This window comes from Falco punctatus (assembly GCF_963210335.1).
Source record: "Falco punctatus genome assembly, chromosome: 8".
NCBI lineage: Eukaryota > Metazoa > Chordata > Aves > Falconiformes > Falconidae > Falco > Falco punctatus.
The window spans coordinates 23,019,084-23,036,140 of record NC_137588.1 but is presented as its reverse complement, the minus strand read 5'-3'; the positions used below and the strand labels follow the sequence as shown (position 1 = coordinate 23,036,140).

Below are 17,057 nucleotides of genomic sequence, written 5' to 3'. Positions count from 1 at the left end.
CTGTAAGGGGTATAAAAAAGTCCATTAGATTTTTTTTTCTCCAAAGGTGCAGCTGCCCAGAAGCTGGTGCAGCATAAGCTTTATTTCAAGACTAGTTAGGAAGACATTTTTATTTAAACAGCACCTCTAAATTTGCTGCAGCACTCCCATGATAGGGTGTTTGATTTGAGATTTTGGTGTATTCCTAAATTCCTGGACCCATAGTGAGTACTTCAGTGTATGGAAATGAGTGAAAAAAGGGAGAAGAGAATCATCATGTTTCTACCCAAAACCTAGCACATCCAGATTTATTTTTTAATTCTAAATAGAAGCATGACAAACATTCTCATTGTCTAGCTGTAAGTTATGTACATTTTGTATCAGAGTTAACGTTCAGAAATGTTCATCACGTACCACAAGGTTTCCAATCACCATGACCAGCATGAAAACAATAAGGCACATGGTTTGGCCTGCGACCTCCATGCAGTCCCACATCGTTTCTATCCATTCTCCACACAGCACTCGAAATACAATCAGGAAAGAGTGGAAAAAGTCATGCATGTGCCAGCGTGGAAGCACACAGTCACTGGAGATCTTGCAGACACATTCCTTGTAGCTTTTCCCAAACAGCTGCATCCCAACCACAGCGAAAATGAACACAATGATGGCCAGCACCAGGGTCAGATTCCCCAGAGCCCCCACTGAGTTGCCAATAATCTTAATCAGCATATTTAGGGTTGGCCAAGATTTTGCTAACTTAAAAACTCGAAGCTGAAAAACAGAAATGCAGAGGTATCATTGGTATTAGCTATGAAACAGAAGCTAGGTCAAAGTTGTTTAGCAGAGAATATCAGTTTCTGTAGATTAATTTTTTCTTCAGTAGGAACATATTATTATTTTAATGGAAACTAGGCAGCATGGAGTATTTGCCTAAACTGCAGTGTTCAGCATTTCATCTTAGTGATGCACATAGAAAAAAACCCATAATTTATGTTTGTACCACATTTGAATTTATTATTTTTAGTATTATTAATATTATTTAAACATCTAATTACAGATGATTACTGAACAATTCTTAACAACATCTTGGAAGTTCATACTCTTTCCATCACCTTCACTAAACCCTCTTTGCTGGCTTGGTTCCACATTTCCCTCAGCACCACACTAGGTCTTCCAATTTTAGTTTGACAACAATTTTTGAAGCAACAATTTGATGCTGATATTATCATGTCTATTCAAATCATAAACACTAACTTAAATATAATATTCAGTAACCAAACCATGGTATATGAAGTTGGATACCATTGCAACTGGTGATAATAAACCAAGTCACTACTTCCTGCTCTATATATTAGGAAATAACCTAGGTTTTCAAGTAATGTGATAACTATTAGTAATAGAGACTTTTAAATCAGGAATCTTGTGTCTGTAGTAAACGTACCTAGAACTTAGTTTGTACACTACACTAATTGCTATAAAAAAGACATTTCTAGTAGAAGCTCAATAATATTTCATTTTAAGTGATATCCTAAAGTCAGATTGTTATGACTCTTTGTTATGAGTAATAGAGTTACTAAATGTTTATTCTCCATGCTCATTAAAGTAAATGTTGTGAAGAAAGGACCTACGTAGGGGCTTTATAAGTAACACAAAATAATATTCACAATACAAAGAATAAAAATGTTAAGATTCTTTACGCTGGTGGCAATATGTTTTTACAGCTATTCAGCATTGATAAACCTTAATGAAATCACTATAATGAAGATTTACAAACTTCTCAAAAGGTAGCATTTTATGCTGGCAAAGGATATCAGTAGGATAGGATATCAATAGGGTAATTTGATATCAAAAGATATCAAAGGATATCAACTGTCAAATACCTTAAACTTGTACTTATCAAATATAGCTTTCAAATTAGACAATATGAAAAACGTGTGAGCCATTTAAGTATATAATATATCCTTTAGACACTAGTAATTAGTACAGATATTAGCTTTTTTTTTTTTTTTGAGACAAAATGCATGCAAGTGTTTAATTATCAAGGTATTTACCAATCTGAATGACCGAAGAACAGATAGTCCTTCAACATTTGCGAGACCAAGTTCCATTAAACTAAGGCTAACGATAATACCATCAAAAATATTCCAGCCTTCTTGGAAATAATAATAAGGGTCCATGGCAATTATCTTTAGTACCATTTCTGCTGTGAATATCCCAGTGAATACCTAAAACAAAATGTAATTAATTGGTTGAGTTGTTATGAGAAATTTATATACCTCAGTAAATTTTTCTAAGCCAGTTGGAGTTCTCACACTTGTTACTTATACCTGTTACTATAAAAAAGAGCTGATTACTATCTCAAAATGGCATCTAAGTATTTCTAAAGACTAAAAACTGATAATTAAAAAAACCCTAAATCGGGACAGATACAGGAGGGCAGAGGATTGATTAAAAGCTATTCACCATTCAGCAGTTCAGCTCCGGTTTGTATTTGATTGATATGTGCTGAACTATCCATCCAGCAGATGATGTGATATGATCCAGTGCTTTCAGTCCTGTTTCTAGAGTATAGTTCCAGTACAGCAAAAGAAGACTTGACAGCATTTTTTTTCTTGCTTGCAGTGTAAACACAAGTGTTAGAAAAAAACTCTCTAAAGTCAGACTCTCTAAGGACAGACTTTCTAAGTTCTGTCTTTTAGGTCAGAGTTGAAATGTATGGGTGGAATAGACAGGGGAAGTTGGAGTTTCTTAGACTGGGCTTTTTGTAAGGATATAGAGATTTCATGCACAGTTACTATTCTGTGTGATAGTTATTTCCTTTTGGGAAAAAGAACTTCATAGTGATAATGTTCTTTGAAATATCTAGAAGTCCCAAATATGAAATTACCAATGCCTCTTAGTGTTTTAAAGTCCAGAATTTAACCTAACGCTTTTGCAATGAGTAGTGATCAGTGGTTTGTGGCAGCATAATAAAGAAGCTTTGAAGCATAGTGCAAAGCCACTAAAATCTTTTGAATAATCTGCACAACATGCAAAAGGTATCCTAGATGATCCAGAAGTCTACTACAGTATACTACTCTGCCTTGTGATAGCTCTTTATCCAGCTTGTTCTCAGTCCTCCTACAGTTAAGTTTTATGGAAGCAAAGCAGACATATTTATGTAACACTAACTATACTCATTATTACCTTTTAATTTAAGAAGGTTAGGAAGTAGATATAATGCTGTGGAAATACTCACCATTGTCCAAGTGTAAATATTAGTATTTTTTTTAAGTGTTTTATTTTGAGAAACCAGAAATATAGCAATAAACACTATACAAATAAATTGATATTTCAGGCTGAGGGAGTTGTTCAGCTTGGAGAAGAGAAGGCTATGGGGAGAACTTTTAGTGGCCTTTTGATACTTAAAGGGGGCTTGTAAGAAAGACAGGGACAGACTTTTTAGTAGGGCCTGTAACAACAGGACAAGGGGTAATGGTTTTAAACTAAAGAGGTAAATTTAGAACAGATATTAGGAAGAAATTCTTTAATGTGAGGCACTGGAGCCGGTTGCCCAGAGAAGCTGTGGATGCCCCATCCCTGGAAGTGTTCAAGGCCAGACTGGATGGGGCTTGAGTAACCTGGTCTAGTGGAAGGTGTCCCTGTCCATGGCAGGGGGTTGGAGCTAGATGATCTTTAAGGTCCCTTTCAACCCAAACCATTCTATGATTCTATGAAATAATCAGAAGAATGTAACAGGTATTGCTATCTGTGGTATATAGAACACAACGAAGATTATACTTGACAAAACTGTCATACTTGTCAAAATAATTGAAAAAAAAACAATGAGAAACATTTCAATTTGAAATATGTTGTTCACAAAATAATCCATTCCATCCTCAAAATACTTCTCTTGAGCATAACTTCATCCTCAAATACATAAAAATACATTTTAACAGAAGTAAACTCAAGTTTTCTTGTAATTAGGTAAGACTTTTAAGTACTGAATGAATTTTAGTACTATGAAAATGAATCATTGCATTTTAGAACTATTTCTTCCTTCTTGTTAAAATGCTACAGAAAGGACAGAGTCATATTTGTCATATTTAATTTATCCTCAAACAGACCATGATGTCACAAGCAAAGAGTAAATTAACATATTTTGAATAGAAATCACCAAATTAAGGTTAATAGATTAATACAGTGAGAAACAGAGAATTTAATTGAAACCAGCAGGACTAGTATTCACTGCAGATATATATAGTCCTAATTAAGGATACTGGATTGTTACAAAGATAGTTAAAAATATGACTGTTGCTAGCTTAGAATAAAAAAAAAAAACCATAAAAATATGAGATGTGAAAAGGCAAAAGACCTTGTAAGTATAAATTTTTTGAGAGAAATAGTTCTAATAATATGACAGAACAACATTTTAAAAGACAATATTCTGTAATCTGTGATGAATATAAGAATATGCCAGCAATCAGATCTTTGTCCAGGAGAAAATAAACTAATGCACACAAGAACACATAGGTAGTAAGCTCAATTTTAGTTCTATTTTTTAAAAAAAGTCATAGAAGGATGTACTACCAGTACATATAAAGAAAATATTTAGACTTTAAAACATACTTGGACTAAGAAATCTGTTACTGCTCCATTTAAATATTAGCAGAATTTTCAAAACTAATCTTTCTGAATTATTAGTTTAGAACATTTGGTTGGTTCTGATTTTCAGGACTGCATGCTGTGTGAGTCAATCCATACATCTCCTGTGTAAACTACTGGTAGTTATGTGACCTGGTAAAAAATTAAAAATGTACAAATATTCTTCTGAAACAAACAATTTCAAGGGTCAGTCCTCTGCTTCCTGAGCATTAGAAGCAAATTGAGAGAAACAGACAAGAACATTTAAGTGTTATGCCACATTTAGACAGCTGTTCAGAAAAGTAATTACATGTAACCCTAAATCTCTGGATCAAGTTACCTAAAGTGGCAAGGACTTACTGCTAACAAGAAATATATCTTTCTTGGAGATGTACTTTCACTGTAGTGTAATTTAAAAAAATACAGAGAGAAATTCTGACATCTGAATATTTCATCAATTTCCTGCAGAAAAAAAATATTTTCTGTGCTAGAATATCAGTACTATGGCTAAAATTAGATAATCTACCTTAATATTTTACAGAAAAACCCCAAGGCAGACTTCAAGAAATATGACAATCCAGTGAAGACTGTACTTCCACACATATTCAGTTATTTCATTATAGTGGTTACAAAATAATTCATGAAAGTTAAAGGCTCCAGTAAAAATCGCTTTATCTATGAAAATCATATATACAGTTTTTAAGCTGATTATAAAAACCAAAATGGAATAAATTTTAAACCAATGTAAAGCATTTATGCACTTTTTCTTTTAGAAACAGGTATTTTTACCCCAAGTACTGCATGACGAAGCACTTACCAGGTTCCCTACAGAAAGGACACTGCTAAACTGTTCTGTCATTGGGTAGTGTTCCATGGCCATAAACAAGGTGTTTAAAACAATGCAAATAGTTATAGCAAGATCAACAAATGGATCCATCACAACTAAATTGACGACATGTTTTACTTTTAACCATGGACTCCAGCAATCCCAGATCAAGAAAGTATTTGCAAATCTGTACCAGCATGGTGGGCATTTCTGTCTGGATTCTTCAAGTTCTGGAAAAAAAAATAGAACAAAATTAACAAATAATGACTATTCCAATTATATCTATTGGAAGTTTTTGTTTAAAATATGTAAAAAGATTAAATCATTCAAATAAACAGCTCATGCTGACACAGGATATCCCTCACCTATGTTTAGCCATCTTAAACTTCTAGTTTATTTAAGCTCCTCTACAACCAGTGGACAGTGAAGTTGTCTCTAAAGGGTGAATCATCTCAGACATCTATCTAAACAGAGAAATGTGGTTGTCACTTTCCCATGACAGTAGGGAGAGTTTAGACATTTAGCTTAGGTTAGTTGACTGACTTACAGCAGATGTCTTAATTTTGGATATTAAAAGTTAACATGACTCCGTCATCAGTGAGCTATATATAAATATATATAATTTTTTTTTGTTAAGTATATAACATGAGTACATATTTTGATTTGAGCTACTAGAAGTATTATATTTGCTACTACATTAAACCACTACAATATCATAACAGATAAATGACTCAGTGTGTATACTTATCATTGCTTATTTGAATCAATAGTTTTAACATACAGAATGCCTGTTTTCTTATTTTAAAATTTCATTTGACTTTGAAAATTCTTGTACAGTTGCAGCATCTATCAATTGAGGAAGAGAAGAGAATGTTAGTATTAGCAGAACAGCTCTGCTCTCAATTAGAATCTTTACAAACTATTTTTTCTTCCATTTCACTGTCAATATTTCCAAAGTCACAGAATAAGTAAATTTTGAATTAATAATAGCAAGGATGAATGTCTAATGTGATGGGATGTTTAAGGACAGCCCAGAAAGAAGATTGATATTTGCTTAAGTGAGAAATACTTAGACTACAAAATATGTAAGAAATGGCCACAACAGTTTCAATTAAATTTCTGCATAGTGGCATCAACCCAAATCTGCAATTTGCCAGTTTTCAGACATCCCTTACAGCACAAGGTCTCCATCATCATGACTCTTATGGGTGATTTTGCTAAAATAGCAAACATGCTGTTTTACTGTATTTGTTAATAAGGATTTAGTGCTAAACTCTACACTTTGAGGCCCGGTGAATTGATTTTTGCCTCTAATATTGTCCTGTATGGGTGGAATTGCAGGAAATTAAAAGCTGTTGCCAGAGGCCTCAAACTCATTGAAACTAACAAGCTCTTCCATTAAATCAGACTGTAGCCTCCAGGCAGAAAAGGGTGTTGTAAGTAGTGAAAGTCCTCATAACAAAGGCAGTGCTTCCAAAGGAATATATGGATTGGGTGGAATAATCACATTTCTGAACATGTAACTCAGGATGCTGAGATGTGGGATGGGACTGGCCTTGAACAAAAGTGACCACTCACACTGGACACTGAGTTGGCACAGAAGATTCCATTGCTTGCACTTAGCAACTTCTGGAATAATGGAAACCAGATGTGGGTAGGAGGTGACTATCAGGATGATATAGTTACATTGACTTGTTTCTTCTGGCCAGAAGAATGGAAGGACAAACTATTCAACTGGAGGAAGAGAATCATAGAATCATAGAATAGTTTGGTTTGGAAGGCACCTTAAAGATCACCTAGTTCCACCACCCTGCCATGGGCTGGGACACCTTCCACTAGACCAGGTTACTCAAAGTCCCACTCCACCTGACCTTGAACACTTCCAGGGATGGGGCATCCACAACTTCCCTGGGCAACCTGTTCCAGTGTCTCAACACATTCACATTAAAGAATTTCTTCCTAATGTCTAATCTAAATCTACCCTCTTTCAGCTTAAAGCCATTACCCTCTAAGGAGATATCCTCTCTACCTGGGAGGAGAACTAAGAACTGCACACAACAAGAATCAAGAGGTACCAACAGTTCACACTTCACGTGTTTGTGAGAATGGCTTGCAGATACTTTTAGAAGAAAACAGGTGATATAAGCCTTATATTCCTGACTATTAGTTTGGGGTCTATTTGTTTATCTGAGAGCAAAGGACTTCAACTATATTTTAATTCTGACAAAGTAATCCTAAGAACACTGTAAATTTTTTTGGTAATTTCTTGCCCTTTTAGAACATGTGTTGTCGGACATCCACCAGGCAGCTGTCACACTGTGCCAGTATCCAGCAGATAGATCCTTTAAGCTTATAAAAGTATTTTAATGGCATATGTATGTAGTGTGAGTGTACTCAGTTTTCATTAAATAAGCAAAACATTTCCAACAATGTATGCTTTCTCATATAGTAAATACAGTATCTTTTTATCTTTGATATACTTACCTAAGAAGGTTTAAGAAATGCTTAAGGAAGGCAGTTCATGCGCGTTGCCATGGGTTGATTACAGTTGCTTGTTTTCTTTAAAACTATTTCTTTTCATTCCAAATTCCTATTGTCTATCCTTGGATTTTATGCCTTAAGGCAATGACTGTTCTAGCACATCACTGCCATTCATAGCAATTCCTGTGTGTCTTAATTGATCCTGTTAATGTTTTATATGAAGAAATCCTTGTACTTTCTGTTTGGGGCTCTGGCAGTCCCCTAGCTATGATTATTTTGTCGTTGTTAGTCCACTCAATAGAGTAATATTATGGAAAGTGTCATGAAAATTAAATGACTAAGCATTTAGAAATGCTAGTTAGTAAATGATCTTAGAAATTCTCAAAAGCCTTTTGTACCTGATGTTCAGAGATTTCACACGTCCAGTTTTACACGTACAAAGGTAATTATGTACATAATTGTGCTGCACATGTAGTTAACAGAAATTCACTGAACTGCCTGTCAGATAAAATGCATCAAATACCTTCCATTGTATTTGTAAGTATGCTGACTATACTCATTGCTCTTTGTCTGGCAGCAGAATCTTCCAGCATTTCCATGGAAATTTGATAAGAACTCAGTCTTCTTTTTCTTATTTCTGTTTCTGTAGCGGTGCCCTGTAAATGAAATACTGAGGAATTAAACCAACTTTCAACAGCCAATTAATAATATTTACTGTATAATACTGTACTGATAATCAAAATCATCTTTGTGCAGCATCCTAGACTTCTCTTACAAAGTGAAGGTTTCTGTTCCTGTAGGAATTTGAGAAATTCAGTGGGAATTTTGTACAGTGCTACAAATAATCAAGTGGGGGACATAATACCAAGGCAATGTGGGAGCAATGAGTGAACAAAAGTTTTGCTAGGTATCTCTTTGCTACTGACTATTATTATTCTTTCAAGAAAAAATGATCAAAGTTGAAACTTGTCACCTTAATTTCCAGCAGCTAATCATGTTAAATAATTAAAGCATGAGTACAGAAAGTGAACTACTATTTAAGAAAGTAACTCTGATACAAGAAACATAACTATAATTGTAGGAATTGATTATATCTCTAATTCTATATACTACATTCCTAACGTGATAAGTGTAGTTGGAAAATTTTGTATGAGAAAAAAATTACCTTATTTAGTATTTCTTCTACCTAATTATTACTGAAAAGCTCATACTGAATTTGTGATATATTCTTGCAGTGAACGTGCAAGCCTTCTCTGTTCTGTATGGCTTCTAATCGCCTTTGCTAAGCATTATTACCCGGCTCTGATTTAAATGTGCCTAATGTGTCACTACTCTGCAGCGTGTAGGTGTCCTGGTAGCTGCTCTTCTTTTCTTCTGGAGTGTGGCCTGGGGATCTAAACACAGGAGTGGATTAAAAAGTTCCTAAATCTTGGTTTCTGGTTTTCTGATTCTGTGATTCATGGAAACCACTCACTTTTTTTCTCATTATTCTCTCCATATCCAGAAAAAGAACAAAAACACATGCAGAACTCATAAGGGATTTCAAAGTCATCTGAGTGTGAAGATGAAAAACCATTTCTGAGCATTCACTAGTACTGTTTCTTTAAAGAAAGCTCTTGAGTTAAATGGCTAATTTCAAGTGAATGTATTTCTGAAATAGAACTATAAACACAAAACCTCTGAGGTAATCTGGTTGAATTTCTGGTATGAAGGTCTATATCAAGATAGGAGAGAAACAAAAATAAAAATAAATGTGTAACAGTAGTAATGAAATCTCAATACTTATCAAAATATTTTCAGGTTAAATACAATGCCATTATAGCCACCAAAATACCATACTGAATATATATTAAAATACTATGTATGAAAAAATATGAAACAGACTGAAATACAAAGTAATTACAAAGGTACAGAGGATTTTTACGTACTTTCCTCAAGTAAGTGATAAGAAAAGCATCTTCAACGTAAATTCTGTAAGGGCTATTTCAATTAACTATCATGGGATTAGTAACTGCATTCTGCTTAATTTTGCAAGTGGTTTCCTGTATGTATTTGCAAGTTACCTATCAAATGTCTACCTTTGTTGATCAGGTGAAATTGTATACAAATTGTTAAATTCAATTTATGCTTTTTTCTTTCTATGTGTGGATCCCTTGCTATAGTCAAGGAGAATATAATACTTTGCTGAGGCTCAGACATACCAGGTTAAGGACTTTTTTCCCCTTATGTTCTGTTATTTAGAAAGTATTGCAAGTTATTTCTCACAGCTCTAAGAAATTATAAGACATGCAGAGGTGACCAATAAGAAAAAAATTCCATGCCTGAACGAAACTGTTTACTTATAATTACCTCTGGTATAAGCTGACCAGTAGGTGAAGTTAGAGTTGAAGGTCCTCCAACCAAAGAAACAACTCCATTGCAATCCACAGTGCTGTGCATCTTCCCATTTACTGGAACAGCTGGTACCATTCTAGATGACACACTTGCCTGACTAATATTACTGTTGCGCCGTTCCCCATGTCGATTTGGAACAAAAAGAGAATCTCTTCTGCTCTCATTGTCTTCAAGAGTGCTGTGCTCATCATCAGCAAAGTCATTTTCAGATCCTATATCCTTTGCATGACCTCTGAAACTGAAAATGCTTGTTTTGCTGTTGCGCCTTGGTGAGAACAGGGAACCACGAATGCTTAGCAAAGACTGTAAAAGAATTGATACAAATCAAAACAGCATTAGAACTGAGGTTCGAAGTTCTTGGCTTTTCAAAGAATAGTTACAGTGCTGGAGGAAGGGTAGCCACTTTTTTCTTCAATACTATCAGTATCAGGGGAATGTGCTCATTAGGGGACCTGAAGTAGAAGGGAAAAATTCTTTTTAATGTAATGTATCAGGACTGAGGAAAAGTTGTGCAGAACATTTTTGAACAAAGGTGGCAGGCTGAATTTGTTTAGACCTATGACTGTTGGACACAGTTGTCAACATCACTATCAAGGTTTTGCAGGTATTTGTCTTCTATTCCTTCTATTAGAGAACAGAGTTAAAATCTTTTACTTTCCTTCCCTTCTTCATCCCCTGGGTTCCTATGGACAACAATTGATAATGGTCACTGATCATTGTTTTCTATTCTATTTGCTAGAGGCAGAAGTGGTCTCAAGTTTGGCATTAAATTCCATCTAAGCTGATGTGAACAACTTGTCTGCCTTCTTCACAATAAGCTCAATAGTGGGAACAATGTATGCAGTACTCTAAAACTAAAAGACAGAGGCAGTGGCTTGGGGAAACTCTGGACGTACAGTATGAACATGACTAATAGCATACTTGTGCATATAGCACTGTGGAGGCTAGAGCAGGCTGCACACCTACCAGAAGGTACCACTTGGCCATCAGGCAGCTTAAAGCAGCCATTCATGAGACACAGAGTTATCTAAAGATATCCTCTTACAAATGAGAAAAATAAATTAGTGGTTGTTGGTAATTCATCTTTTAATTACAGTAGAAGCTGGTTAATGGAATGTTCTTCTCCCTTGCTACATATTTTATTAACAGCATTCATGAATAAATAAAATGAGTACTTATTGCAGAAAAAAGAAACCTTGCATTAAGCTTTCTTCAATTCTGCATTTGTACAGATCTTCTCATCTTGGAACATAAAAAACCTGGTTCAAGATGGCTCTCAATTTTTCACTCGTTTTGCAGGTGGAAAATGCTCACTTGCAATAGCAGTGGGTTTTATCCCATGATAATTAAAGTGAACGTGAAAACTGCACTGTAATATATAAGCCTATATTAATACTGTGAAAACCAAACACTCAATATGTGCATATATCAATCCATATGTAACTCTGTATATTCATACTCAGATTTATACATACACAGACATAATGTGTGCTCTGAACTGGCAGTACTGCCTGTTATAAAGGCTGGAAGGTGTTTTTATTGTTATGAGATGTATTTTTTCTGCTTTTACAACTATACCAAATCTTAATAATTTGGGCTGAAATCTTCTATGCTGGCTGTCAGCCTCAGGCCAATTTACTTGAAGAATATCAGCCAAATTATTTTGCTAACCCATTTATGTAAATTTGGATGGAGAAAAAGTGCTGTTTTGTTTATGCTGAAAGATAATTTTATCTAAAAAAAAAGCTTTAGCTGCTATAGAGCATAACAATGAATTCTGACCAAGTGGTACTACACCCTTTGTACATATATTTGTAAATGTATTTGGCCAATCTACAATCCTTCAAGAAACCACACACTCACTAGGTTGCATCTGACTACTACCACTGCCCTTGGTTTTTTTTAGAGAATGTTTCCATGACTGCTATGTTTTGTTTGTAGTCCAATCTTTCCAATATGTGTTATCATGTTCTGAGCACAACTAATTGGATCAGGCCCCTCAGTGATCTGGGAGGAGTAATGCCTGCTCTGCAAGCCCCTGTTGGTTTGAGACAAAAGATACAAGCCCAAATGGCTGCAATTCTAACACATGTAGAGGCAGAAACCTATGCGTCTACATGCTCCTGGAAAGTAAGGTCTGAAAGGAAAGCTTGGCTTTTCTTGCAGGCTGCACCATTCATCTGCAATGGAATACTGTGTCAAAGGACTAAACCTCAACAGGGGCCAACTGGGCAGATGATGATAATCTCCTCTTACCATTCGACTGTGTCGTTTCATGCTCTGCCAACCTATTTCACCAGGGAGCTAACTGCATGACTAACAAGATAAACCACCTCTCCCTTTACCAGTTCTACAGCCTGTAATCCTTCCACTCTTGTAGCAGCTCAGTTTTATTTCATTTATATGCAGGCAACGTATCTTTTTCAGACTAGGCATCATCCCTTATACTTGACTAATTACTGAGGTTTTGTTTCAAATTAAGCTTTCCTCCCCTCAGTGCCTTTATTTCAGTGAGAAGCATTTCTGCCACTGAATCTCATATTTGAGTCTGTAAAGTAACACACTTGATATGAACATTAAATGCCATAAACGTTGGTAGTTAAACATGGGTAGTATTGGTAGCTAAAGGTCATCTATTAGCTGAGAGCAGACAAGATTATTTTGAAGAGATGCATTTTGAGTGATTTTTCTACAAATACCATAACTGTGTGTAGACTTGAAATAGGCAAAGGTATCCTTAAGCGATGGAAGAGATCTTTTGATTTAAGGGAGTAGAGCTTTGAAGTTTGGGCTAAATGATTTCCAGAGGTCATTCCTAAATATTTTTTTCTATGATTGCAATGATGCTCCATCTTGTATAATGAATTTGTAATGAAAAAGAACAGTATGACTAAATCCTTATAAGTCCAGATGATGTCTACATAGTTTGTCTTTATTGTAAACTACTAGAGCTACTTCTCTCATTATCTGCCACTTAAAGATGCTAATTAAGGAAAACAATAGAAACTAATGATAGTGTGGAATTTCGTATGCAGGGTATTTTGATGATGTGGTCTGCTAAAAAACCCCACATATTGGTACAGTTTTAAAATTGATGCAGAACAGAGAACCTATGGTTGATTAATGCAAATATGTGAGTACTGATCAAAGAGTCTTTGATTCTTTCTCCAACCTACCAGATGCATCTTAATTTTCAGAAATGTTTTAATTAAATTTACAATTATCTTTGGTATGTTGGTTTTACCCCTTTTCTAATAGAATGGGTCAAACCATACCAAACTTCAACACTTTTAATGGTACTACCACTGGTTTTTTTCTTCACTCACCTTTTACATAAATTCCAACATGTGCAGCTGCTTTAATGTCATTCAAAACCAAACTAGAGTAGATGTACATGATTTAATAAAAAAAATAGTGCTGTACCTGGTGAGGAGATGTGAACCTTTTCTCATATGTCAATTGACTTCCTTCTGTGGAGAAGCGGAAACTTTTCCTCCTAATACTGTCTTCTGACTCGGACTTGGGGAACTTATCAATATCTCCTTTGTCCTCTGCTTCAGACATTTCTTTCTGTCTTCTTTTCTTCCTTCTGTTTCTTCTTTCTTTAGCACTCTTTGAGCTCAACTTTGATGCTTCTGAAGAACTTTCCAAGAGTTCTCCTAATCCCCCTACACCACTGAAATCTCTTGATGCAACTGATGCTGCTGCTACTGCTGCTGTTGCCTGTCAGGTCACAAAGCAAGGTATTCTTAGTAGGTGAAAAATTAACAACTTTATAGGCTTTTATCAACTGTTTTTATTACCACTGTGGTAATACTGCTGGTTGTACACCCCTGCATATGCAAATATACACAGACAAATTGAACTGAAGGTAAAGTATTGAGCTGTATAGCTCCTCATTGTTTAATAGCATAAACTACTTGAAGCATCAGCCTCAGCAGAAAAATAAAAACATTGTTCCTTAAAGACTAAGAATCATAGAATAGACTCAAAGAATAATTTAGGTTGGAAAAGACCTTTAAGATCACCAAGTCCAACCGTTAACCCAGGACTGCCAAGTCCACTATTAAACCATGTCCCTATGCTCCGCATCTAGATGTTTTTTAGACACTTCTAGGGATGGTGATTCCACCACCTCCCTGGGCAGCCTGTTCCAATGCTTGACTACCATTTCAGTGAAGAAATTTTTCCTAATATCCAACCTAAACCTCCCCTGGTGCAACTTGAGGCCATTTCCTCTCCTCCTGTCGTTTGTTACCTGGGAAAAGAGACCGACCCCCACCTGCCTACAGCCTCCTCTCAGGCAGTTGTAGAGAGCGATGAAGTTCCCCCCTGGGCCTCCTTCTCTCCACACTAAACAGCCCCAGTTCCTTCAGCCACCTCTCATAAGACCTGTGCTCCAGCCCCTTCACCAGCTTCGCTGCCCTTCTCTGGACACACTCCAGCACCTCTACGTCCCTCTTGAAGTGAGGGGCCCAAAAATGAACACAGTACTAGAGGTGCAGCCTCACCAGTGCTGAGTACAGGGGGACAACCACTTCCCTTGTCCTGCTGGCTACACTGTTTTGGATACAAGCCAGAATGCTCTTGGCCTTTTTGGCCACCTGGGCACACTGCTGGCTCATATTTGGCTGGCTGTTGAGCAGCACCTCCAGCTCCTTTTCCTCCGGGCATCTTTCCAGCCACCCTTCCCGAAGCCTGTAGTGTTGTGTGGGGTTGTTGTGACCCAAGTGCAGGACCCGGCCCTTCTCCTTGTTGAATCTCCTATAACTGTCCTTGGCCCATTGGTCCAGCCTGTCCAGATCCCTCTGCAGAGCCTCCCTGCCCTCAAGCAGATCAACACTACCTCCCAATTTGGTGTGCCTGCAAATTTACTCGCTGCACAAGACACTGGTCTAAAATTAAGGCAGTCAAAAAAGTAGAAACATGATGTTTTTTCATGTATTTCAGACCTGCTTCCCCATTTTCTCTCAAGAAAAGCCCCATGTCATAATCTAATTTAGCTGATCCCTTTTGAGTTTGAGAAAACTAATTCCTAGCATCCACCATATGAGTTAGTATATCATAATCCAACTAGCAGCCTGCAAGAAGTTGAATCCATCCTTTCCTCACTGTCTTCACAGCAAGGACACTCCCCAAACTTGCCTGGCAACAGGCACAGCCTCTAGACATGTCTGCAACCCCTCTTCACGTTTGCTTTCCTGCATTTCCCACTGTAACAGCACTCCGGGTCTTTATTATAGATACACACAAGTAACTCTATTGTCTGTTGCTGACATGGCCAAAGAGGAGAAAAAGTTTAGGTTTCTTCTCTGATACAAAGAGATGAGATGACTTACTGGAGCAAAAAGCCATCCCAAAACTTAGGACCAGTACCTTCACTGACAGTGGCCAGCCTACCTCACTTGGTTCGTTAGGGAAACCAGTTCATTTAGTCATCAAATAAAGGAAGAATTGAGAGTGTTTCCAGTACTTTTCCCAGAAAGAACTGCCTGGGAGATTGCAATGAAATTCTGCAGTGGAAATTATGTTTGGGAAGTTGACAGGCTGCTGTGAACTTACAAAAAAAGGGTGGCGTGGTAAATGGCAATAAACTAGAATTATATAACAAAGATGACCAGTAATTATCCAGCAAAACATATATTCAATGCCACATATTTCAGGGATGATGACATATCTCTCTACAGCAGGAAAGGATAGTTTGAAACCTCATAGTATGAATTAATGGCTTTCCGCACCACAATATCTAACCCATGCTATACAAGTTGACTTGATACAGACTTTTTCTGCTAAATGGGGTATTAAAAGGATTCTGAAGTGTTTTCAATTCAAAAAAATTATACTCAAAATTTTGTCACACTGGTTTCATGATGTTGTCCTTCAAATGCTCTAACAGAAAGAAAGGCAGCAGACGCTGAGTTATCACCCATCTACTTCATAATACTGACATCAAAGGTCAAACAAGTGGAGCAATCCAAAGACTGCTGTGATGACTTAGGTTTATGGATGAGTATTTTCAGTGTCAAGGGAGTGAAGAGATGGGTCCCATACTCATTTTTGTCTCACCTTGTAATGCCTACTTCCAGCTAATATTTTCATGTACAAAAGGGATCTTCACTGTAATACTGCTTTCCTTAATAATGAATTGAGTGGACATTCATTTAAAAAAGTAACAACTTTCCAGGGCTATTATCCAGCCTTCCCTGTATTCTCTGTTTCATATGGTTCTATTTTTCTCCTAATTCTGGATCAGCTTCATCTCTGGCCCCCCTCTTAAACACACAAACATCTAGATGTGCCTCCTGGTATTTTTTGATATAATGTGATTTAGTGTTTTTCATGGATGAAAATATCAGTGTTTTTTTTTAAAAAAAAACAACCACCTATTCCCTTCTGATATTTAACTTTTTTTTTTTATTTGAATTTTGTAGGATTCTGGTTTTTCTTTAGTGATTTGGAAGTGATAAGGTTTAATGCCTAAAATAGAGATATGCTAATTAGATTTCACAGGTCATGCATAAAACTTTCTTTTCAAGAAAAAGAAGCAGTTTCACTTTCTGGCAGCACTTTACAGAATCATTCTAACTTACTGAAAGAAGCTGTAAAATACTACCAAAACTATAGTCTCATAGAAGATTCTAATTTGTTATCATTTAATAAAAATTGTCCTGTTGAAAACTATGATATGCCATATGAAAAGCAATAGAAAATCAGTCCAGAAACTAGGCAGATGTCTGACTCACAGAGCTGAACT

The 17,057-nt window shown here is 36.2% G+C and overlaps 1 protein-coding gene across 2 annotated transcripts in view; it reads right to left on the bottom strand.

Moving 5' to 3' along the window:
- The window catches only part of LOC308068440 (sodium channel protein type 2 subunit alpha), an 86,150-nt gene that overhangs the window by 39,496 nt on the left and 29,597 nt on the right, over window positions 1-17,057 (bottom strand). For both annotated transcript variants that reach the window (XM_080399070.1, XM_080399069.1), the window contains 6 exons: window positions 13,727-14,026; window positions 10,259-10,606; window positions 8,433-8,565; window positions 5,420-5,658; window positions 2,031-2,204; window positions 394-750 (listed from right to left, as the gene is read on the bottom strand). In XM_080399070.1, coding sequence (XP_080255196.1) covers window positions 394-750; window positions 2,031-2,204; window positions 5,420-5,658; window positions 8,433-8,565; window positions 10,259-10,606; window positions 13,727-14,026 — 1,551 coding nt within the window. The remainder of the gene's footprint in view (window positions 1-393; window positions 751-2,030; window positions 2,205-5,419; window positions 5,659-8,432; window positions 8,566-10,258; window positions 10,607-13,726; window positions 14,027-17,057) is intronic.